Source organism: Sitodiplosis mosellana, unplaced genomic scaffold (genome assembly GCF_009176505.1).
Source record: "Sitodiplosis mosellana isolate CC-2019 unplaced genomic scaffold, AAFC_SMos_1.0 Smas_scaffold_6226, whole genome shotgun sequence".
NCBI lineage: Eukaryota > Metazoa > Arthropoda > Insecta > Diptera > Cecidomyiidae > Sitodiplosis > Sitodiplosis mosellana.
In genome coordinates this window covers 6,313,604-6,336,709 of record NW_022601467.1, presented here as the reverse complement: position 1 = coordinate 6,336,709, position 23,106 = coordinate 6,313,604, and the positions used below count along the sequence as shown (strand labels likewise).

The 23,106-nt window shown below is 34.7% G+C and overlaps 7 protein-coding genes across 8 annotated transcripts; 4 read left to right on the top strand and 3 right to left on the bottom strand.

Annotated features, from left to right (window-relative positions):
* Positions 1-544: 544 nt before the first annotated feature.
* Positions 545-3,853, bottom strand: LOC129579126 (protein zwilch). The gene is made up of 11 exons (XM_055468795.1): positions 3,495-3,853; positions 3,171-3,379; positions 2,932-3,079; positions 2,468-2,829; positions 2,143-2,324; positions 1,975-2,048; positions 1,711-1,910; positions 1,373-1,635; positions 1,174-1,297; positions 983-1,107; positions 545-900 (listed from the first exon to the last, which is right to left on the bottom strand). The coding sequence occupies exons 1-11, from the start codon at positions 3,639-3,641 to the stop codon at positions 845-847; spliced, it is 1,890 nt and encodes a 629-aa protein (XP_055324770.1). The 5' UTR covers positions 3,642-3,853; the 3' UTR covers positions 545-844.
* Positions 3,854-3,933: 80 nt separating this feature from the next.
* Positions 3,934-4,752, top strand: LOC129579129 (ribosome maturation protein SBDS). The gene has a single exon (XM_055468798.1). It carries the CDS (start codon positions 3,934-3,936, stop codon positions 4,687-4,689), a length of 756 nt encoding a protein of 251 aa, XP_055324773.1. The 3' UTR covers positions 4,690-4,752.
* A 309-nt stretch (positions 4,753-5,061) lies between these two features.
* LOC129579130 (kelch-like protein 40) lies at positions 5,062-5,985 on the top strand. The gene is made up of 4 exons (XM_055468799.1): positions 5,062-5,257; positions 5,327-5,511; positions 5,595-5,737; positions 5,820-5,985. The coding sequence occupies exons 1-4, from the start codon at positions 5,062-5,064 to the stop codon at positions 5,983-5,985; spliced, it is 690 nt and encodes a 229-aa protein (XP_055324774.1).
* Positions 5,986-7,575: 1,590 nt separating this feature from the next.
* LOC129579125 (vacuolar protein sorting-associated protein 16 homolog) lies at positions 7,576-11,516 on the top strand. Of its 2 annotated transcripts, XM_055468794.1 has the most exons (13): positions 7,576-7,717; positions 7,851-7,961; positions 8,056-8,245; positions 8,308-8,581; positions 8,715-9,012; positions 9,078-9,345; positions 9,476-9,729; positions 9,794-9,942; positions 10,043-10,164; positions 10,233-10,538; positions 10,663-10,790; positions 10,856-11,185; positions 11,310-11,516. In XM_055468794.1, the coding sequence occupies exons 2-13, from the start codon at positions 7,903-7,905 to the stop codon at positions 11,455-11,457; spliced, it is 2,526 nt and encodes an 841-aa protein (XP_055324769.1). In that variant the 5' UTR covers positions 7,576-7,717; positions 7,851-7,902; the 3' UTR covers positions 11,458-11,516. The 2 variants fall into 2 exon arrangements, with proteins under 2 accessions (XP_055324769.1, XP_055324768.1); XM_055468793.1 differs by having other exon boundaries at positions 7,690-7,961.
* A 257-nt stretch (positions 11,517-11,773) lies between these two features.
* On the top strand, positions 11,774-13,781 carry LOC129578285 (uncharacterized). The gene is made up of 2 exons (XM_055466591.1): positions 11,774-11,982; positions 12,069-13,781. The coding sequence occupies exon 2, from the start codon at positions 12,110-12,112 to the stop codon at positions 13,616-13,618; it is 1,509 nt and encodes a 502-aa protein (XP_055322566.1). The 5' UTR covers positions 11,774-11,982; positions 12,069-12,109; the 3' UTR covers positions 13,619-13,781.
* A 622-nt stretch (positions 13,782-14,403) lies between these two features.
* LOC129578284 (uncharacterized) lies at positions 14,404-21,196 on the bottom strand. The gene is made up of 16 exons (XM_055466590.1): positions 20,789-21,196; positions 20,663-20,730; positions 20,360-20,595; positions 20,000-20,264; positions 19,656-19,898; positions 19,466-19,591; positions 19,319-19,402; positions 18,794-19,241; positions 18,002-18,729; positions 17,633-17,865; positions 17,289-17,547; positions 16,967-17,209; positions 16,763-16,888; positions 16,621-16,704; positions 16,091-16,544; positions 14,404-16,013 (listed from the first exon to the last, which is right to left on the bottom strand). Exons 1-16 carry the CDS (start codon positions 20,820-20,822, stop codon positions 15,334-15,336), a joined length of 4,311 nt encoding a protein of 1,436 aa, XP_055322565.1. The 5' UTR covers positions 20,823-21,196; the 3' UTR covers positions 14,404-15,333.
* A 948-nt stretch (positions 21,197-22,144) lies between these two features.
* LOC129578488 (protein D3-like) lies at positions 22,145-23,106 on the bottom strand. Its single transcript, XM_055467174.1, has 3 exons — positions 22,648-23,106; positions 22,464-22,557; positions 22,145-22,376 (listed from the first exon to the last, which is right to left on the bottom strand). Exons 1-3 carry the CDS (start codon positions 22,940-22,942, stop codon positions 22,235-22,237), a joined length of 531 nt encoding a protein of 176 aa, XP_055323149.1. The 5' UTR covers positions 22,943-23,106; the 3' UTR covers positions 22,145-22,234.

Genomic DNA, 23,106 nt, shown 5'->3' with positions numbered 1-23,106 from the left:
AGCATTGTGTATGGTCCATATTCAAAATGCTCTTTGCATTGAGATTGCGTGTAAGTTATTGCTTGTATTTTTTTAATTATTCAAAGTGAAATTTTTTTTATGCATTTTTAATTTTCATTGAAAAAATTTAAAATTGACTTTTTGAAGCGAGAAATCCACAGGTATAGTACAATCAATCTGTTGATGTCTTTTGATTCATCCCGAATACGTTTCTTCTTAAAAAAGCAAAATTCACTTTTCTAGACACACTTTACATGCGCACTGCCCCAAGTTACGAGGGTTTATTACCCAATCGAATATTGTTAGCAGTGTGTGCGCATAGTTTTGGTAGCTATTGCCTAGTTCCTTTATTTGCTAGGAATTTCATTGGTTTCGCATTATTGAACGTATATCAATTTGTACTGTAAAAAAGTGATAGAGTCATAGAAAATGAAAGAATAAGTGGCAGCTTTCAACTATTCTCCACTTCCATTGGATTTCAACGGTCAAAGTGTATCTACTAAATGCAAGTGGAGACGGTGTGAAAAAAATAGTGTAGAAAAACTTTTAAAATGGTGAAGGTTCTTTGACCAACCAGAACATCATTAACTAGCAATGACATTTATTGTAATTTATTGAATTTTACACCTAGACAAATATTTTTTTTATGATGTTGTTGCAAAACGAGAATTTTTTTTTTAAATGCAAATTAATCTTATTGGCAAAAAGAAAGTAATTTAAAGAAGAAAGAAAATGCGCGAATGTTTAAATGAAATGTAATATGCTTGCGAATTGAAAGTTGCGATGCAGACTAGTAACGCGTAAAGTGGCTGACGGTGTGGAAATTAACGTGACCAAAACACACTCAGGCATTTTCAATTACCAAATATTGATGGGCATAGTAGACGTCGGTTTTTGTATCTGCATGGAAACAACAGAATGCATATTCATTAAATCAACTGACGGAGAAATATTGTTGTAGCATTTAATTGTGTTGTCTTACCGCTGTTATCCATGCATTTAAACACGTGCGGCGGGAAAATTGGATCAACACTGAAATAAAATGTGTTTCGAATGATCTTGAATTGATTGCGCGATTTCAGGAAAACACGCTGACGGTGCGGAATGCTTAAAAAAAGAAGTGAAATACCATATTAATCAAGTCATTGGATTCGTTTTCAATTTAACACTCACTTTTCAGTTTTGGTCAAAATTTTCGTATTTGTTACAGGAATCTCTCGGAAATCAGTACTCATTTCTTTGAGCGCACCGAATGGCACCAACGGTCTACGCAGATCGTCCAGGAATGTTGTGAACACTGAAGATAGGGAAAAAAATAAATTAAGTTAAACATGTCACCGTGTTACTGTAGGATCAACGATATTTTCTTTACCATTTTCAAGATTCAAGTTCAACTTAATCATGATTAAATGCTCTAGAATCAAATGAATTCGACCGAAACGTGCCAAGTCTTCTTCGATATTTTTCAAATTGAATTGACTGTTCTGGAAGCCGACATTCTCCTTTGAGTCATTCAGATCCATGTGCTCGCTCATTTTGTGCATCAACGTTTTACGAGGCGCTGCCCCGTTATTCATGGTAAATTGTGTCTTTAGAGATTTTCGCACATTCAAATCACCATTTGATAGCGCCAATCTAAATTGGAATTCAATTGGAATATTTTTTTACAATTCGAATACAAATTAATAGATGAATAATAATTGATATTACTTCTTATCCGCGCGCAAATCTTCTGCTGAACATAGTTTACTTTCCACGAAAATGTATTCATAATCCTTGTTCACTTTTTCCATTCCAATTTCGAGCAACAATTCCAACGGCTCTGAACCATTCAAGCGAGGAATTGCAATGCGATGATCAGATACATCACGAATCAAATGCGCCAACCGACTTTGATTTGATGGCATATTCTAGAAATAAGAGCGTCATTTAGTGGACAAACTCTCAGTACGATCAAGTTTGGTGCATACTAACCACAACATTAATTTTGGCGGCCGATGTGAAAATGTGTTCAATGGCCTCTTTCAACATACTGTACGAAGAACAACCTAAAATAGTCGTGATTTTAATAAAAGATTGGAAAAAAGATAAAAAAAAATTAAACAAAATGTTTCTTATTCGATTTGGTTTTATGATTTATACCTCTTAACACGTCCCACAGTTGATCGGTGAGCTCGCCACTTTCTCGTGTGCTTGCATTTTCGACAATCTTATCGATGCTCGTATTTGGCTTGTGCTCATTCACATCTTCTTCATCAGTTACACCGATTGGAATGGGTTGCGTAAGCATATCATATATTTCTTGTTTGATTTCCGCAATATCACTGTTATCGATTAATTTGGGACAGATTATTTGATTAGTTTTTTTTTTATTTCATCCCAGTCTCAACTTCAAAAAATATTGAATTGAACTTCTGATCTGAATGATCAACTTGAATATTTGATTTTTTGTTCAATCAATACCAACCCATGACCGCCATGACCTTTGAAAACCAAGCAGCTCAGATCTCTTAATTCCTTGTATGACACAATCGTTTCCTTCATGTCATCCAAAATACCAAGCTGAATCCAGAACTTTTTGGCCACCGATTTAAAGTTATTCACTTGAATTGTTTGATGCAACACCATTTTCGATGCCACTTTACCATCATTGATGATCGACTGTGCCATTGAACCATTCACAGGACGAGATACTTGCAACATTGCATCGTTGCTCAATCGATAATAATTATCAATCATGCCTTCAATCGGACCGTATTGCTTCACCACATACGACAAGTGTTTGGATTGCAACTCGATCAAGTTGATGGGTTTGAAATCAACGACACCCTGGAAATGAATGCAAATTGTATGAAATTGGTTTAGTTTAGAAATATATTCACATGCTATAAAAATAGTTGTTGAAATAAATGGGCTTATCATTCAACTTACATTGTATCTTAATATTCCTCGGCGCCATTTGCTTCCATTCATTTGTGTGGATAGGAGCATAGTTTTTTCGTCACTCTGGTCACAAATAGCCCAACATTTTGGTGTACTTTCCTTTGGAGTTTCGGATAAAATTTGGTTGATATGCACCCTGGATTGATTGGAAGGTTAATTTTTTCTGTATTTTTCCTCTCTTTTCTTAACTACAAAGGGTCATTGATTTATACGAAAGTGATACTCACTGTGCGTCATTCAATGCAATGGAATGGTATTTTTCTTCCTCATCTTTCCATGCATTTTTCTTAATAAATTCGTCACTCACTGACTCATTGAGCACATCAAACTGGCATGAATCCCGCAATGGCGATCCGGTGAGATCGTGCATATGAGATTCATCATTGAAGACAGGAGATTTAACTGTTTTGGGTGCTGGTGGTGTTGACGGATAGCCCTGTTCGAGAATTAAAAGTAAAAAAAAAAGAAGAAGACAAATTGAACAAAAATTTCCGGAAGAACTCATAAAATTGCATTTTTACATTTGTTTTATGCATTTAACAATAACTCACCTTTTTGTAAAACAACACAATCTTATCTGAAGCTGATGCATTGGAATTTTCGGATGTTGTAAAATGTTTCATGTACGACAGTGGTTCAATGTATGAAATATCACAGTCTTTTACCAACTGTCTAATTTTAGCATAAAAATTTGCCATTTTAAATCGAATTTACTTGGAATAAACTAAAAATTTCAATAAAAAAAAACTGGAATTTTTTTTTCTCTGTTAATACAAATAGTAAAGACACTCATGTATACGCTGAGTTTTGAATGCCGAAAACCGTTTGCATGAAATGTCATGGTGAACACAAAAAAATGGAGCGGTTAAGAAGAAGTGTTGCCATCTTTAGTAAAACCGAAGCTGTCAAACCGAAAAGTAAAACGCATATTTTGTATTTAAAATTTCTCATCACAATCGAATCAAATCAAAAGTGCGATCATAAAGAAAAATGTCGAAAATTTTTACGCCAACAAATCAAATTCGGTTGACAAATGTCGCCGTTGTTCGTATGAAAAAGGGCGGCAAACGTTTCGAAATTGCATGTTACAAAAATAAAGTGGTATCATGGCGAAAAAATATTGAAAAAGACATCGATGAGGTGCTGCAAATTCATTCGGTGTTTACAAATGTATCGAAAGGAGCGGTAGCGAAGAAGGAAGATCTGGTGCAGGCATTTCAAACCGATAACATCACCGAAATCTGCAAAGAGATTCTAATGAAGGGTGAACTGCAAGTGTCTGAGAAAGAAAGACAATCCGAATTGTCAGCGATGCTCAAGGATATCGCAACGAATGTGGCGGAAAAGTGTGTCGATCCGGAGACAAAACGACCATATCCAGTTACGATGATCGAAAAGGCCATGAAAGACATTCATTATTCGGTGAAGCCAAACAAAAATGTCAAACAACAAGTGCTTGAAGTGATTGGACTGCTTAAGGCACACATTCCAATTGAACGGGCCCACATGCGGATACAAGTCACACTCGGTTCGACGAAAGAAGCAAAACAAATCAGTGAAAAGCTTAAACCATTGTGTGCATCGATTGAACACGACGATTGGAATACTGGCTGCACTACGCTCATCTGTCTCATCGATCCCGGCCAATTCAAACCCATCGATGAACTCATTCGCAAAGAAACCAAAGGCAATGGCCGTATGGAACTGCTCGACTTGAAAAATGTCGTTGAGGAAGAAATTCTCTAGAGTTTTTGCATTTCAAATTGTTTTCTCTTTTTTTATCGTAATAAATCTATTTAAAAACGAACATATTTCATTTTTTTCCTCATTTCCATCAATTGCTATTGGATCGAAATTCTTAGGTAATTCCACAATTGGATGAAATTGTAAAAAAATTGCTTAAAAATGCTGAACATTGACATTGAAGTGATTGTACTTTGACGTTTGCATATATTGTGTTTATCGGTGAGCTGTCAAATTTTTTCATTAGCCATCGTCTATTTAGTCTGCTTTAGTTCGCGCCAAATTATTCAGCAACGAGAAACCAATTTAAGAAGAAGTTCTGTTTTTTTCTCGATAGTTCTTGTTAAGAAGAAAATTGTTCTTTTTCAAACATAAATGGCAAATATACCAGGTGCAGAGCCAATCAGATCCGACAAATTGCCGTCATCCAATTCCAATTCGCCGAAAGCCGAAACAACCGAAATATTCGGTACGCCAAATCTCACTGGTTTCTTTGAATCGGGTGATTTTTCGGACTTTGTATTACGCTTCAAAGACAAAGAATTCAAAGTTAATAGAATTGTTTTAGCAGGTAATTTGACAACATAGTATTAACAAACAAAATCATTTATTACGATCTCATTACAATTCGTTTGAATAGCCCATTCCGACTATTTCAAAAGTATGTTCATCGGAGACTGGAAGGAAAATAAAGAAAAAATGATGACAATTGATGAACATGCACATGTAACATCTGATGCTTGCGAAAAAGTGATTAAATATATGTATGATGGAAGAATGGAAACGTCCAAATTGGATATTTGCGTGTGTGCTGTTGCAAACATGGTATTGTTTCAGAACCGAATAAGTTTTTAAAATATATTAATCAACCTATCAATTCAATCTATCTATTTTCATGAAAAATCAAGTGGCAAATGGGAGATCTGAAGAAAGAATGTGAAAAATATATGATACCCCAGCTATGCACAGAAAATGTGGTTGAATTTGGTGTCGCAGCAAATCTCTATGGTTTAAATAATTTAGAAACTGCTGCATGTGAATATATTCTTGCGTGAGTAGGAATTGAGTATTATATTTCAAGTTTATATTGTTTTTTTTTGTCAACATTTTAAAGAAATATTTGATTTTCACAGTAACGCGACAGCCGTGATGCAGACTGATGGATGGAATAAGCTAGAAAATACTGAATTCCCCGGATCGGGACATTTCTTTGGTGAAATATTAAAAATTGTCACCAGAAAGGATGAAATCCCTCAAAACTCGTCCACAGCAAAGCGTCCGAAGAATGAATCAACATAGCCGCACCACACAAATTTGTCCCATCAATCCAATCCATACAAATCCACCAAATTGATGAATTCATAAACCAAGAAACAAAACGGTCGAGCTGAACATACTTGGCATGCAGGAAAAATTTTTGAGGAAGAAATATTTTAGATTTTTCATTACAATTTGTTCTCTCTTTTCTATGATAATAAAACTATTGAAAACATCATCCAAACTACTGTTGTTTCGGACGAAATTTCAGCAATGGTGAAATTGCAAACATATTACGCACCATGTTGAACATTGCCATTGAAGTGATTGTATTTTGACGTTTACATGTATTGTGTATATCGGTGAGCTGTCAAATATTTTCAATGTTTATCAACAATTTAGAATGGGTGTTTGCAAAGCATTGTCGACCAACAAAAAGCATATAAAAACATTAGTGTTGTTTTTTTAATGTTTTGGTTAGAAAAAGGATAAAAATAACCATTTCCTACACAAAAATGGATCACTTTGAAACCATCAGCTCTGACGAAGACATCGACTCACCAGAAATAAAAAAAGAGAAAGAAAACATCAAGGAAAATATGGGTGAATATTTGTGTTCGAAGAAATTCTCGGATGTTAAAATACTCGTAGACGGCAATGAAATCCATGCGCATAAAATTGTTCTAGCAGGTAATTTAATGACATAATTTTAGCATACAAAATCATTTATTTCAATTGCAATTTATTTCATTTCAACAGCGAGTGGTTCATACTTTGAAGACATGTTCAGTGACTATTCTAAAGAGAAGGATCAAGCGATTATCACGATCCCTGATATTGAATTCGATGTATTCCTCAGTTTACTTGCATACATATACACAGGGAAAGTGTTGATACGATCTAAGTTGAACATTAATTTGCTAGCTGCAGCTAATAAGGTAGGGCTATGAGGCCGAGGAGTTTTTGAAATTGATTAACCAATGAATTACTCATTTCATTTTATCTATTTCCATGAAAAATCAAGTTCCACATAGAAGAACTTAAGCGGGAGTGCGAAAAATATCTAAAGTCCAAGTTGAATATACAAAATGCGGTTGATACTCTAATTGCAGCATATATCCATAATGCTGCAGATTTAGAAAAAGCCACACAAGCATATGTCATTGAGTGAGTAGGAAATTTTGGTTGTTTAATATAATGTCATACATTTCCGACATATTTTGTCAGCACTATAACCAAAAACAAATTTTATGTTTTTTTCAAAGAAATTTCGCTGAAGTTGAACTGACTGAACAATATGAGCGATTTAAAAATCACAAAAATGCTGGACATATATTCGCGAGAATGTTTGAGATGCTTCTTGAAAAAAAGGGTCTACTACCTGCAAAACGGAGAAAATATTGAATCAACATAACTGCCCCATGTTGACATCCATTTGGTTTTTATGCTCAGCTGGAGGTTCGCCAAAGATTTTGGATAGGTATTCTGATGGAAAACAAACAAAGCATTCCAAAGAACGAGACGCTCTAGCCTATTGGCCCTCCCAACCTGCACGGCATGCGGAAAATTTTTTCGAGGAAGAAATATTTTAGATTTTTCATTACAATTTGTTCTCTCTTTTCTATGATAATAAATCCATTGAAAACATCAACCAAAACACTGTTGTTTCAGATGAAATTTCAGCAATGGTGAAATTGCAAACATATTACGCACCATGTTGAACATTGACATTGAAGTGATTGTACTTTGACGTTTGCATGTATTGTGTATATCGGTGAGCTGTCAAATATTTTCAATGTTTATTATCAATTTAGTTTGGGTGTTTGCCAATTCATTGTCGACCAACAAAACGCAAATAAAAACATAATTGTTGTTCTTTTTGGTTCATTTCAAAAAAATTGTGATAGTTCTATGTTCCTGGAATTGGATTGAAAAAAAGGAAAGAAACACAATTGAAAGATGCCGATTTTATCGACGACGTGTGATTGGTTCATTTTGCGGCCAGGGATCACATATCGGTAATAAAATGTTGCAATGAATCTCATTTTGTTGTGATTTATCATTTTGTTGTGATTTATCTCCACCACCAACTACAATATTTAATCATTTTAGGAAAAGTGAGCTGTATACGATGCAATGGGCTGCCGATACTGAACTGTATCAGATGCAAGTGGTTGCAGCACCATACGGCGGTCCGATGGCAATTGTGCGTGATTCCAAGGAATTTATCAAAGTGGGTGGTTCCACAAAACCGATTATTCGAATTTTCACAGCATCTGGCCACTTGCTCTCAACGATCAATGTAAGAAATGAACTTTGGACGTGGTTTTATTGGAATTTCAATTAAACGACCGTTTATTCCAGTGGAACAGCGGCAATCTCTTAACTTTGGGTTGGTCGGATGCAGAAGAGTTGCTGTGTGTACAAGACGATGGTCTTGTGCTTATTTACAATATGTATGGTGTGTATCAGCATACATTCAGCATGGGACAAGAAGCCAAAGACACCAAAGTCATTGACGCCAAAATATTCGCATCAAATTCAGGAACTGGCGTTGCTGTGATGACCACCAATTATCGCATATTCCTTATTAACAGCATCAAAGAGCCAAAAAATCGGCAATTGCCCGAAATGCCAAGTAAATTTGACTTTTTTCTACTTTTTCTTAATCTTATTCACATTTGAAGTAGAAGTTTTTGATATTATTTCCAAGTGTTGACACATTTTTAGTCAATTTTATCGTTTCATTGTGCATTTTCTTTGTTTTACAGAATCAATACTCGATCCAACTTGTTGGGCAATAATCAATGAAGATCGGAATACGTGCACTTTAGTTGCACGTGAACACGAATTGTTCAAATTAAGCCAAGGCTATAGTGTGTGCTCGGTGCAAGCAGTGTCCATTGAGAATGAATTCAAAAGTATTACCGTAATGTCAGTTTCGTATAATCATCGATTTTTGGCATTGTACACAAATAATGGCATCGTTTGGATGGGAACATCTGATTTACAGACAAAATACTGTGAATTTAAAACGAATCAATCGGAAAAACCGAAACAAATCGAATGGTAAATTTATTGGAATTTTTTTCTCTCCGAAATTACTTGATTCAAATTGTTATATTCTTGGACAGGATACTGGATTCGGAAAACTACTCACAGGCCGAAGCTATTGTCATTGCATATTCATCATTACTTTTGGTTGTAACTGTTGCCGGTGACTCAAATATGTATAGCTATGATTCTGTACCATTTCTCATTCCCGAAATGGATTGCGTTCGAATATTGAGCAACACTGAACATGAGATGCTCCAAAAAGTACCGAACTGTGTGAATAACATTTTCAAAATAAACAGCCAAAAACCATCATCCTATTTATTTGGAGCATACCAAAAATATGAGGTTAGAGACAGCACGACTTATTTTCTTCATCATTTTTTTTCTTATTTATTTGATATTTTCATTGATAATTGATTTGACTTTTTTACCCTGATTTTCTTTATCCAATGCACTTACCTTTCTATTTAAACAGGAGAAAAGCCATCAATCCGACGAATATTTGGGTCTAATCAAAAACAAACTCGAAGAATCGGTAAATGAGTGTATCGAAGCGGCCGGCTTTGAATTTGATGCTAATACTCAGAAGAGCCTTATTCGTGCCGCTTACTTTGGCAAAGCATTTATTGCGGGCCACAATCCAGATAAATACATTGAAACATGCCGTGTTCTACGAGTTCTGAATGCCTTAAGAGATCCCAAAATTGGAGTACCTTTAACATATGCACAGTAATATTGAAATTTATTAGATTTGAAATATGAGCATTTTATTTAACTTCTTTTTTTTCGACAGGTTTAATCGCCTGAAGCCACATGTGGTGTTAGATCGACTGGTATTCCGCAAATTCTATGGCCTGGCCATTCAAATAGCGAAACATCTGAAGTTGCCTGAGTCACGCATTTTGGAACATTGGGCTTTCAACAAAGTCACTTATGATAAAAGTACGTCACTTTAAATTTTTGACAACTTCTTTTTTGGCTAAAATGCCTAATGAAATGCAATAATACATTTTTCGTTTTGTTTTTCGTATTTTGTAAATAGATGATGACGATGTAGCACGTAAAATATCGGAAAAGCTGAAAATGGCCGGCGCTCAGGGCATTTCATTCTGCAATATAGCCAAGAAGGCTCAAGAATTGGGTCGCAAAAATTTAGCGATACGAGTAATGCCCATGACAATTAAATTATTTGATTTGAAATGTTTTTTGAATTTTTTACAACATTTTTATAGCTTCTGGAGATGGAGTCAAAGTGCAGTTTACAAGTGCCGTTGCTATTAAAACTGGGTGAAAGCAAGCGAGCTCTGATGAGTGCAACAAAATCTGGTGATACTGATCTAATCTACACGGTACTGTTGCAATTGAAAGAGACCACTCAATTGGCTGATTTCCAAATGATCGTCCGAACATTCCCAACGGCACAGAATTTGTACAAGAAATATTGTAATTTGAACAGCAAATCCGCACTGCAAGAGATTTTCAACCAAGAGGATGATTTTGTTGCACAGGCTGAGTTTGCTCTACGAGAAGGAATAGCGGTAATTAACAACAGCTCTGAATTCTTGAAAGAATTCTAATTTAATTTTTTGCTTTGAAAAAAATAGTTTTTCCATATTTTCTAAAAACCCATTCTCATGATGAAAATTTTCTTTGTAAAAACAGAATTCCAACATTGAATCATCGTTATTGACTGCATCAGTTGCATATAAAAAGGCCCATAAAGACGTCGAAGCGGAACTGTGCGAAGATTCTCGGAAATTGCTAAAGGATCAGAAAACATTCGCAGACAAGTACTTACGTGCATTTCTCAAATGAAACATTTGCCACAGTTAATTTTCTCTGTTATTTGAAATAGGTACACTCTTCCACGTTCGCAAACATTCTACGGGTCGTCCATTCATGAGACAATCAAACGTTTGTTGGTTTTGGGCGATCTGAAAAATGCAGAAAAGAAGAAGACGGAATACAAAGTGCCTGACAAGCGCTTCTGGTGGTTGCGAATACAAGTACTGTCCGAATCATTCCAGTGGGATGAATTGGAAAAATTCTCAAAAGCAAAGAAAAGCCCCATCGGCTATGAGCCATTCGTTGAAGTTTGCTTGAAGCAAAATAATGTTGAAGAAGCCAAAAAATACCTACCGAAATGTCGCAACGACAAAAAAATCAAATGGTACATTCGAGCTGGGTTAGTGTCAACAGAAATTTGTACATTGTTTTTGGTTTTTGTAATTTTAAATTTTTTTTTAAATTGTTCATCATAAAATTGACGATTGGATTTTATTTAATTTATTTGTACTATCTTTGAATAGGTTGGCTGAAGAAGCTGCGCTAGCCAGTTTCGAACAACGTGATCTTCATAGCCTTTACACGGTTCACATGAATGCCACGAAAAATAACGATCGTGCTCTGGTCGCAAAAGTGGAAAATTATATCGAAAAATTGTCGGAAAAGCGTTGAAATTTGTAGAAAAAAATCCAATAAATAAAAATTGAATCCATTGCATTTGTATTGCCACATTTCGATTGCATTATTCTTAACAGCAAAGTCCATACAGATTGTGGCTGACGACTCGTAGGTTGAATAAAAAATGTCGTCGGAAAATTTATTTGCAAACGAAAAATCTGGTAAGAGATTTGTTGGTGAAATGTTAAACCTAGCTAATTGTAGCCCTAATAAGGAAAAAGAGACCGAGTTATAGCCAATTTGAAATATACCGGGGACCTCATACGGCAAATGTCACAACTATAGCAATTGTCATTTGAATATGCATTCTGTCAATTAAAATTGCAACGTGCACTTGACAACTGATATCTGTTTGGCAAAAATAGACCTATGGATTAGTATCATTAGCTAACGTTTTCTTTTTATTTCACATTCAATTCCATCTATTCCAATTTACACATTTCTCCTCACTGGTCATTGAGATATTTTTGAATTGAAAAGGCGCCAAATGAAAAATTCTTTATTGAAGTCTCAATTTTGGTGAGTTTTTTCTACCGTGTGCTTTGTATTTTGAAACTTATGTTTCTTGTTGTAATATGTTTCGTCAAATCCATTTTCAATTACAGATAAAAACCAAGAAGTGTCAACTTGAAATTGTTCAGTAAAAATGTCTCACTCTAACCTTGATGAACCAGCAAACAAACACAGCAAGCTATCTGACGAGACCGAAGAGTCTCAACCGCAAATCGATTCACTTTTGATACTTAATAATGATTGCCTGCATGCAGTTTTTGAGCATTTGAATATCGAAAGTTTATGCAACGTGGCGAATGTATGCAAGCGCTTCAGGCCAATCACCGAGCAAGTGTTTCGTTGTTGCCATACAAGTGTCCACTTTAGCAAGTACAATACAAAAATATCGGTACTTCGTCGTGCTCTCTATAAATTCGGTCATTTGATTACAGACTTCAGCTGTATATCCCGTTATGATTATAATCATTTCGATGCCGTCATAAAATTCTGCTCGAATAATTTGGAGAAACTTTCTTTGTACAATGCTGAAATCACTTCCGAAGGTCTCGAGACTTTGATGCCACGGCTGAAATATTTGAAATTGTATGAATGTAGATTCGATTATCACTTGTATTCTCACGATCTCAGTGGTGTATTCAGTAATTGTCCAGAGCTTGAAGTGTTGATTTTCGATATGCTCGATGAAGATGGAGACGAAAAATGTACATTTTTGAAGCGACATTTTCCGAAATTAAAACAACTGGAATTTGAATGTGTAAAAGTAAATCCCGACGATCTTCGAGAAATACTAGGCCTTAATCCACAATTGAAGCGACTTCACACCATGACATTCACCAATGATGAATTTATCGATGCGATCGCAGAATACACAAAGGATCTAGAGGTATTGGAAATTTCCGGTGGAAGAGGATACGTGAAACAACGGGATCAAAGTGCCGAAGGTCTTCTTCGATTGGGAGCATTGAAGAAGTTGAAGAAACTATTCCTCAATATTTCGAGCTACAAAAAATACAGAGTTCATCGTCTTGCGAACGAATTTTCAAAGAAGAATATTCCAATCGAAACACTGGAATTGACAGCTTGTTCAATTATATCAAAGGATTTCATCAGTTTAACGAATCTGAAGACATTGCAACGTGTGTATTTGGCTAAAGTTGAACGAGCTACAGACGCCGATTTAATTACTCTGGCAACCGAATTACCATTGTTATCAAACTTAACATTGAGTTTTGAATACACAAAAGAGATAAAAATAACGGCAAATGGATTGGCCAGCATGATAGAGCTGGGAAAGCGGCTAAAGTATATTGGATTTAACGGATTCCACCAAGTGCAATTAAATGAAGCGGCCTATGAATTATGGTTGAAATTAGCTCGAAGCAGTGGTAGGGAGGAAACGCTTGTTATTAAGATGGATAAATATGGAGAAACAAGCTTCATCGTACCGAGTCATATTCTACAAGAAAATGAAGCACAACTTAAAATTATTTGTGGCAGAGACGTATCACCCTGGTCAGCCGAAAAGGCTGACGTACAATTAGATTCGGATTCAGACTCGGATCTGAATTGGTATTCGGATTCGGATGCTGAATCTGAACCGGATTCGGAGTCAAGTTCTGAAAGTGAAAGTGCAACGGAATAAATTCACATTTCCTGTATGCTTCACTTAAAAGATAAGTTTTCAATACATTCGTTTACATAGCGCAGAACAATACAGATGATATTACAATATAAAAATGTGTATGTAACACAATTTTGATGTATTTTACCATATTTTTTCAATAAATTTATATTTGTATTAAAAACTCCCGTATTTTCTAAGCTAAAACGCAAACAATTATATTCCTTGCAAATTTCTCCCAATCTAATCAACTGCAGGCGAATTTTGTATTAATATTTTCTTTAGACTAGAAGACGGACGGATTGACATTTATTGGACGAAATTTCATCTGAGCGCCTTCACTAAATAATAATGAAATTTGTTTATGTTCATACTCAAGTAATTATGCGTGAATATACGTGAACATACAATATGCATGGGCAGAGCCTAAAAGTAGGATTATTTTAATCGACCACAACGATCTGCATTCAAGCTGCATATACTCGTTTATGAGTTCGTATGTTCAATTGTACCCCCAAAGTTGAATAACGTAATTTTAGCCACAATTCAAAGGATGCTTTAAAGTCTATACCTATCGATGATCCATATTGGAGATTTTTTCACACCATACAAATTCTGATGAGCGCTTGAGAATCAAAAGCTGTCTATTAACACAATTTATTGCAATTTCAATAAATATTTATCTATATATCGAAATTTAACATTCGAAATGAAGTATAGCAATCAAAATACGCAATTAAGAATATTGCAACTTTGATTGCGTGTCTGGACTGAAATGAAGTCATGAATGAAGTCAACACCAATCATTTGTCGATCAATATGCAAGCGAAAATTTTATTAAATTTTAAATTATTATCGCAAAATCAAATTTTATTTTCTTGGAAGTTCACGTTTTGTGATAAAAACACAGAATAAAAAGGAATCACCATCCAATATTGCTTCATTCGAACATCTAAATTGTCAAATTACAAGTTCGATCGAACCAAGTCGACAAGCATCATGAAGTTATTCGTCTTTATTTTCGTTATTGCTATCATCAAGTGGTAAATTTTGAATTTTGTTTCGTCATTTAAACGTCATTTAGCTTCTTATTGGTGTGTTCAAATTGATAGAATAATTGTTCATCTCTACTCATTTTGTTGCATACAGCTTGTTCCACCTGTGCCTGCAGATAGCGTAGGAAATATAGTGAAGAAAACTGTAACTCTTCCAATAAGAATAGTGACTGATTCCTTTCGTGCGGTTAGCCGTGGGCTTGGTTTACTACCCAAAAAGGAGAAAAGTTTGAAACAAGAAGATGAACATTATACGAAGTTTTTAAGTGGCAAAAAATGAAAACCCTAATAAGTTTGATGCAATTTTAGAAAGTATTTTTCATAACCGTCTTGCGAAAATAAATGTTGCAAGAAGTAACACACTAAAATGCAAGGGATCTGCATCTTTCTTATTATTGAACCAAATTTTGTGCTTTTTAAACACGCAACGCATTGGTCGCAGGATTGTATACGCGACATCTCCGGTATAACACAATTTTCCATTCGTTTTTTCAAATTATTACTTCAATTTGTAGAGATCTATACATTTGACAATTTTTTCAGCGGTTTAAGAATGGTAGAAGTCAAACAAAAAAAAGTGGTTTGTTGACATCTCTAGTTGTGCCTATACATCGAAGAAATCTGTAGCATTTTTATGAATCAATTTTCGATCGACATCTCCATTGAAAAACCAGTGAATATTTAAGGATTTCGTGATTGTTTAAAAGGTTTGTTTTGGTAAATTGTGTCAAAATTTATATCCATCGATTCAGCCAAAAACTTTAATTTCACAAAAATAGCATCAATAATTTCTGTTTTGAAAGCTGATTCATAATGATGGCCACCGCTATTCAAAACTTTCAGCAGAGTCGGCTTGTCTCTTTGGAATTCATTATTTTCAGCCTTTTCCCGTCTATGAGCTAAATATTTCAATGAATTCGTAATGGAGACAATCTCATCATTTCGGCTGGCCACAATTAATGTTATGGGATAAGATTCTTCCGGTTTTGTTGGTCGTTGAATGTGTAACAGTGGTGCATATCTTTTTATACATTCGAAATCTTCTTTGTTATTTAAATTTCCGTATTGTTTGGCCCAAATACGACCCTTGTGCGGAAGATCATTAATCAAATCCATGTTTCCATTTAAAAAAATAACCGATCTAAATGCATCCCGCTTTATGTTTACAACAACTGCACCTGTCAAACCACCATGTGAGGCACCGTAAAATGCGATTTTATTCGAATCAATAATGTTGCTGTACGATTCTGCTTTTAAATATTCAACACCGGCTATTAAATCTTTAAAACTTGTTTCAGCTTCTGTCGGTTCTAGAAGCCATCCATCGCCAAGCTCACCACCACCACGAATATGAATGAAAACTAATTTGTGGAAGAAAAAAATAAACAATATAAATCAAATGGAGTGAAATAATAATAATTATTGTGTGTATACAAACCGACAACGCCATTGAACAGCTCAATGAAAAGAAGAAAGAAGAGCTTGAATAATGAAATCATAGGAATACCATTCCAACCATAAGCAAATACCAAACACGGCTTTTTGCCAGCATCATTACCATTATTCTTCTGAATAATTGTTATTGGCACTTTGATTTGATCAAAACTGCGGAATGAATCATGCAGAACATAGAACTTATCTAAATTTAAATTTGGTATTTTTGACTCTTTCCACAGTATTGGTTTGACGATTGCTAATGCATCGACTGATAATCTATGCTGGAGCACAAGCTGATCAAAATTAATCCGATATACTTTTCGTGGTGTTTTAACTGTTTGTGTTTCGAAGAAAAACCCAAATAAATCAATCTTCATCGAAATAAAATTTTCATCCTCCAAATCGATTTTATATTCGATACGATGACTTGATAACGAATATAAATACAACGCATTCTATTCAGAAAAAGATCAAAGAATTTTTTAAAAATGAAATTGGAAACCAAACAATATAAAAGTCAACTGAGTATACCTGGAGATTTTCGATGTAAATTAGAAATAAATAACGACAATATTTGTATGCAGTCACTAATACACCGTGATCATCAAGATTTTCCTACAATTTCACCCATTTGTATCAAGTATGCAATGGTATTAAAATGATTATTAGTTACCGGAACAACGACGTCAACGTTCCACATGTCGATGTGATTCCGAATATTGACTTTAATCACATGATGTTTTGGTGCGCCGAAATTTGTGAGAAAGAAAAAATGTTCGTCTTCATTTCCAATGTATTCCTGATTGAACAGAAAGGAAAAAAATGTCAAAATAGTGTCCGGGTGCGATTTGAATTCCATTTTTCTATTACAACTTACATAAGTTATGTCTTGCGAACACTTGAAAATGTTTTCAAATGTTATTTCCATTTTCAATGATTCAATATTTGAAATACTTAGCGTTCGACTACCACGCAAAATCAAATATTTGTAATCACAACTGACTTTGAAGGATACCATGTTAGCGTCTGCCTTTCGAATTCTCGCAATCAATTTGTCTGGTTTATCCGCATCCAAATGGTGATAATATAGATCTCGTTTTTTTCTTCCTTCTGGATCATACTAAAATTTTTAAATGTGATTAGGGTTTTTTTAACTGTTAATAACTGTTCAATGATGAAGACAAAAATACAATATTTACATAAATAAAAAATCCTTTTGAGTCTCTAGACCATGCGATTTTTGCACAGTTGAATAGTGGCAGACATTTTCCATCAGATTTGCCCGTTTTCACATCAATTATCATAATTTTATGCGAATTTTGATTCTCTGCACTTATAGTGAAAGCGCAATATTCCCCATTTGGTGAATACGCATGCTCAACGAATGTACCCAACACTTTATTTGAATCAAAAATAACATGCTCACATCCGTCTAATGATGCTACTCTCTTGAAAATTCTGCAAATTGAATAAAAGAACAATTATTGATAGATGTATCAAATATCTGAAAAATTATTGGATCAAATCGTTTGTTTGTACTCACGGTTTATAGATTAATTTTGAATAATTCATATAATTGTAAAAAATATATCCATTGATATGTTGAACGTCACGATAAATCTCATAGTCCATTGAAGTTTGAAAGATTTTTTCAATTTTCGGCCAATTGTTTTGTGGTGAATTTAATTCCAAATAGTTTTGCAACGCATTCGATTCAACTTTAAGAATCTTATTCCAATGAGATTTATCCGTAAGCCAATCGTAATAGTCAAATATCTGTTGGAATTTCAATTAAATTAAAAGATTTCCATTATAAATTTATAATATTATGCTTGAGAGCATCAACTAGAAGATCTCGTTTTGTGATGAAAAGATGATTAAGAACATATTTTTATTTTAAAATCATATTTACCTTTTCTCTGTGCATTACAATTACTTTTGGTTCTCTTTGCTCAATAATTTGACATTGAATCGAAGATTCTTGCGACCAACCATTCATTATTTCAGCAAACGACTTGCATATTTGATTTGTGTCATATTTTTTATCAACTCGCAATTTCATGGCGTTAGCTAAAAATTTCAATTTTATGAATACCGTGTCAACGTATTCGGTTTTAGCTGCTGTTCTATAATGATGGCCACCGCTATTCAAAACTTTCAGCAGAGTCGGCTTGTCTCTTTGGAGTTCATTGTATTCAGCTTTTTCCCGTCTATGAGCTAAATATTTCAATGAATTCGTAATGGAAACTGACTCATCATTTCGGCTGGCCACAATTAATGTTATGGGATAAGACTCTTCGGGTTTTGTTGGTCGTTGAATGTGTAACAGTGGTGCATATGTTTTAATACATTCAAAATCTTCTTTGTTTTGCGGAAGATCATTAATTAAATCCATATTTCCATTTAGAATGATAACCGCTCTGAATAAATTCCGCTTTTTGTTCATAGCAACTGCACCGGTCAAACCACCATGTGAGGCACCGTAAAATGCGATTCTTTTCGAATCGATCATGTTGCTGTACGATTCTCCTTTTAAATATTCAACTCCGGCTATTAAATCATTGAAACTTGTTTCAGCTTCTGTCGGTTTTAGCATCCATCCATTGTCAAGTTCACCACCACCACGAATATGAATGAAAACTGAAAACGACAATAAAATTGATTAAAGCAAATGAAATGAAATAGCTGGCCGTGCATTACAAACCAACGACACCATTGAATAATTCAACGAAGAGAATTAAATAAAGATCAAATTTCGGCAACAGACAATCACCAAATCCACCGTAAGCATATACCAAACAGGGTTTTCTGCAACTATCATTGCTTTTCTTTTGAATGATTGTTATTAGAACTTCAGTTCCGTCAAAACTACTGTACGAATCATATTGTACGGTCATTTCCAGTCCATCGAATTTTGTGATTCTCGATTCTTTCCAGAGAACCGGTTCGATTGTCAAATAATTCATCATTTTAAACTGATGATATGCAAGCTGATTGCATTCGATTCGATACACTTTCCTTAACGTATTGAATGATCTCGTTTCAAAGATAATCCCATACTTATCCATGTTTGAGGACATAACCAGTTCATCCTTTAAATCGATTTTATATTCAATGCGCTGATCACTTAATGAATATAAATATAAGGAACTCTGCGAAATAATAGGATAATAGGATGATAATGAGGGGATCATTCATACAAAATGCAATGTTATAGGTAAGATTGTACTTGAGCTTTTTCGATGTAATTTAGGAACAAATAACCGGAATATTTGAGACTTGATTTCAACACACCATGCCCATCAAGATTTTCCTGCAATTATTCAAATTATGAGTGCGTACACTCGTAGTATATGTGTAATAGTGATACACTTACTGGAACAACAATATCAAAACATTTTCTTCGTTTTTTATTTCGAATGTCAATTTCAATTAGATGATTCTTGGGCGCTCCAACATTCGTGAGAAATAAGAAAAAGTCCCCATCATTTCCAACGTATTCCTATTAATTGTGATGGTAAAAAATAAATCAATCATCCTTTTAAAACACTGAATTAATTACTTACATAAGATGCACCATGAAATATTCCAAAGACCATTTTAAACGTTATACTTTCGTCCAATGTTTCAATATTCGCAACAGATAGCATGTGACTATCGCATAAAATTAGGTATTTATAATCATAACTGACATTAAACGATAATTCGTGAGCCTCTGATTGTTGAATTTTCGAAATTAATTTGTCTGGCTTAAGTTCATTCAGAAAATGATAGTATAGATGTTGATTTTCCTCTCCGTCTGCATCATACTTCGTGTATTTTTGTTTTAATTTCCAAATGAAAATCGAATTTGAAAAGAAATACTGTAGTTTTTTTTTAACATGATTTAGAGAAGTAAATCAATATTTACATAAATGAAGAATCCCACTGAGTCTGCAGACCATGCGATTCTCTCAAAACTGAATAGTTGCAGGCATTTCCCACATGTTTCACCAGTTTCTACATTAATAACTTGGAGTCGAATCGAACTTTGAACTTTGTCGCTAATGGTAAAAGCACAATATTTCCCATTGGGTGAATATTTATGCTCGATGACTGAACCGTGTTGAATTTCATTCGAATCGAAAACAACGTGTGGACATCCATCCTTGAACGATTTCACCCTTTTGAAAATGCTACATCATCGTTAAAAACGAAGAAAAAAATCAACCGTAATTGACGCGTTGAAGAAACCGAAATAAAGATAAAAAAATCATCAGTTTCTACTCACGATTTATAGTTTGACTTGGAAGAATTTCGATAACTATAAAAAATGTGACCGTTGAGAAATTGAACATCGGAAAACAGTTCATAAACGAGTGGATTATGGAATATTTTTCTGATTTCTGTCCAATCAATGTTTTGTGAACACAATTCCAAGTATTTTGCCAGCGTATAGTTTTCATTGTTTAAAATCCAATTTTTGCGCTCAGATTCATTTTTCAGCCAATCGTAATAGTCGTAAATCTATTTGGAAAGTTCACTTTTTTGAATATTGATCACACAATTCAAAGTCAATTGTTGAATTATTTACTTTTTCACCGTGGCAAGTAATCACATTGGGTCGTTTTTGTTGAATAATTCGATATTGGATTGGCCGACCTGAAAATATAACCAATCGCTTAAATTATTATAATTTTGAGATATCAATTCACATTACATTTGTCTCCGAGCTTAGCGGAATGCTTAGACATCACCACTTGAGGCTATAAAACATATGAATAAACTAAAATCGATTGGTCACGTTAGCATGATCTGATTTTATTTCTATTGACTTTTGATTCTCATTGAATTCATACAGGTACATCACAATTTTCGTGAATGAACGTTCAGGTGTGAATATACAATTACAAATACGCAAATACGTCATCGATTCAAAAATAGATTTATAAACAAACTATTTGTTTCCGTTTAAATTGTTGGCGCGCATTCATTTTTCAAGTTTACTTGATAATTATAGACACACATTTCGAAAGCGATGCATGTTTTTAGGTATGACATTTTTTCAGTTTATCACGTGTCTATAAAACAGCTGACAAACACTGAACCACTTTAATCGAAATGCAAATTCAACGGATATAATAAAACGAATTACATACGTAATCCAAACTTTTCCGCTCCGCAGCAATTTAGTTTACCTCCCGCTTAATGTTTAACCAAAATTTCAATAGACCCTTTTTTCGTAGCATTTTTGACCTTAAAATATAACTATTTCGACCATTTTCCATACAAGAGTGTCATTTTCGAACAAAATTTCAAGATATGTTGATTTCGGACCAAATTTATGGGCAAGTAGGTGTTCGCTTGTCCGAAGGCTCCCATTATTCTTGCAAAAAAATATCAGTTTGCTTCGACCAAAACCCTAAAAAATGGCTTTCTGAGTGATTTTTTATACAAAAGTCTATTTTTCGAGGAAAATTTCAAGAAATGTCGATTTTGGACCAAATTTATGGGCAAGTAGGTGTTCGGTTGTTCAAAGACTCCCATTATTTTTGCAAAAAAATGGCAGTTTGCTTTGATCAAAACCCTGAAAAATGCTTTTTTCGGGTACTTCCCGTACAAATGTACCATTTTTGAGGGTTTTTCTTAGGAGAGGTACCCCAAGGTCACATCGGATATGGCTCAAAATCAATCCGAAGCTTTGTCTCAACATGCCAAAACTTTTGGCTCTTACAGATCTCAATTATCTTATCAACTTTTTGAGATAACCGGCGAACAAAAAACTCGGACGCGAACGCGGACGACGCCATACGCACATCGCTATTTTGCAGATATTTCATAGTAAACAACATGTTTTTGGGGGTAGATAGGTGTTGATCGATAGGATTTCATCCCATCTACATTGCCTAGTGTACAGATATATGCTTTTTCAAGTTTGGCGTGACGTTATAGTGGTCAGAAAGAGGAGATGTCATGAAATTTTGGCTAGTAAAACCAATACTTTACCTAACAAACAAAGTTTGCGGAAAAGTAAAAATATAACGCAAAAAATTCTCCCATTTTGAAAATATTCAATTTATTATTGGGTGTATAACTTTGCTTCCGCCGTTTTTCAAGAATAAAATGAGCTAAGATTTGCAGCCATTTAAGTTTTTTATCGACAAATTTATTTATGGGATTCTGTCGTGGCCTCAGGAAGATCACCCTCAATGTACTGAGTTTGGAGGAAGTTGCCACACACTGGATCACCCAAGCCATATTCCTTTGCCAATTTAGCTGCTGACGTTTTTGGACGGTTGTCATGATTCCTGGAAAGTACATATAATATGGATATAATTTGGAACAAAATAACAATTTGACCAAAAGCTCTATATCCAATCAGGATGGATGCTTACTCAGGTGACTCGTACGGTTCGTTATATTTAATGATTTTGGGTTGTTTGAAGACCAAAAATACATATCGATGAAGCCCACTTCCTTTTGGTGGTACTATATATGGATGGGGGAAGTGGTTAACATACATACAATAACTTGAAATTTACATGAGCTGAAAATAGACACATTATCGTTCATTATTACCTCCCTTACTATATCCCACCACCTCTTGTCCCTTCTCAATGTCATTTTCCGGGATATTCACCACGAGCCAATGTCTATACTCTCGATTCACCGGCGCAACTCGTGACGGTCCATCTGGATTGTACATAAGCACTGTATAATAAGCACCTTCTTTGCATGGCCACGCAACTTCGGTAGGCTTATCTTGTATTTGTGATGGTTTCAATTCGTTGCCCAATCGAACAGCAGTGCCATCTGGATAAACCACCTTAAGAAGTATGTAAAAGATAATATTTGTGAGATAATTTTTATTCATCTAGTCGTATTGATACTTGCATTTACGATCTCCTTCGGAGCAACAATGCCGGCATCAGTATCAATTCCATTTTCTTTGAACGCTTCTTCTACATCCGGCGACGCATTGCAATTCAATGCAATCACCGTGAACAACAAGAAAACCGAATTCATTATATAAACTGC

Excerpts from the sequence above, each read along its gene's own strand:
- LOC129579126 (XM_055468795.1), bottom strand. The coding sequence starts at position 3,641 with ATGGCAAATTTTTATGCTAAAATTAGACAGTTGGTAAAAGACTGTGAT. Across the intron at positions 2,830-2,931 it reads GAGGAATATTAAGATACAAT|GGTGTCGTTGATTTCAAACC; the intron begins GTAAGTTGAATG and ends ATTCATTTCCAG. Across the intron at positions 1,636-1,710 it reads GATTTGCGCGCGGATAAGAA|ATTGGCGCTATCAAATGGTG; the intron begins GTAATATCAATT and ends ATTCCAATTTAG.
- LOC129579129 (XM_055468798.1), top strand. The coding sequence starts at position 3,934 with ATGTCGAAAATTTTTACGCCAACAAATCAAATTCGGTTGACAAATGTC.
- LOC129579130 (XM_055468799.1), top strand. The coding sequence starts at position 5,062 with ATGGCAAATATACCAGGTGCAGAGCCAATCAGATCCGACAAATTGCCG. Across the intron at positions 5,512-5,594 it reads TGTGTGCTGTTGCAAACATG|TGGCAAATGGGAGATCTGAA; the intron begins GTATTGTTTCAG and ends TGAAAAATCAAG. Across the intron at positions 5,738-5,819 it reads GCATGTGAATATATTCTTGC|TAACGCGACAGCCGTGATGC; the intron begins GTGAGTAGGAAT and ends TGATTTTCACAG.
- LOC129579125 (XM_055468794.1), top strand. The coding sequence starts at position 7,903 with ATGCCGATTTTATCGACGACGTGTGATTGGTTCATTTTGCGGCCAGGG. Across the intron at positions 10,165-10,232 it reads GCAAAAATTTAGCGATACGA|CTTCTGGAGATGGAGTCAAA; the intron begins GTAATGCCCATG and ends ACATTTTTATAG. Across the intron at positions 10,539-10,662 it reads CTCTACGAGAAGGAATAGCG|AATTCCAACATTGAATCATC; the intron begins GTAATTAACAAC and ends TTGTAAAAACAG.
- LOC129578285 (XM_055466591.1), top strand. The coding sequence starts at position 12,110 with ATGTCTCACTCTAACCTTGATGAACCAGCAAACAAACACAGCAAGCTA.
- LOC129578284 (XM_055466590.1), bottom strand. The coding sequence starts at position 20,822 with ATGTCTAAGCATTCCGCTAAGCTCGGAGACAAAT. Across the intron at positions 19,899-19,999 it reads CAGTGGGATTCTTCATTTAT|TATGATGCAGACGGAGAGGA; the intron begins GTAAATATTGAT and ends AAATACACGAAG. Across the intron at positions 17,548-17,632 it reads TCAAAATTAATCTATAAACC|AATTTTCAAGAGAGTAGCAT; the intron begins GTGAGTACAAAC and ends TTCAATTTGCAG.
- LOC129578488 (XM_055467174.1), bottom strand. The coding sequence starts at position 22,942 with ATGAATAAAAATTATCTCACAAATATTATCTTTTACATACTTCTTAAG. Across the intron at positions 22,558-22,647 it reads GGTGGGATATAGTAAGGGAG|TACCACCAAAAGGAAGTGGG; the intron begins GTAATAATGAAC and ends ATCCATATATAG. Across the intron at positions 22,377-22,463 it reads GAACCGTACGAGTCACCTGA|GAATCATGACAACCGTCCAA; the intron begins GTAAGCATCCAT and ends TGTACTTTCCAG.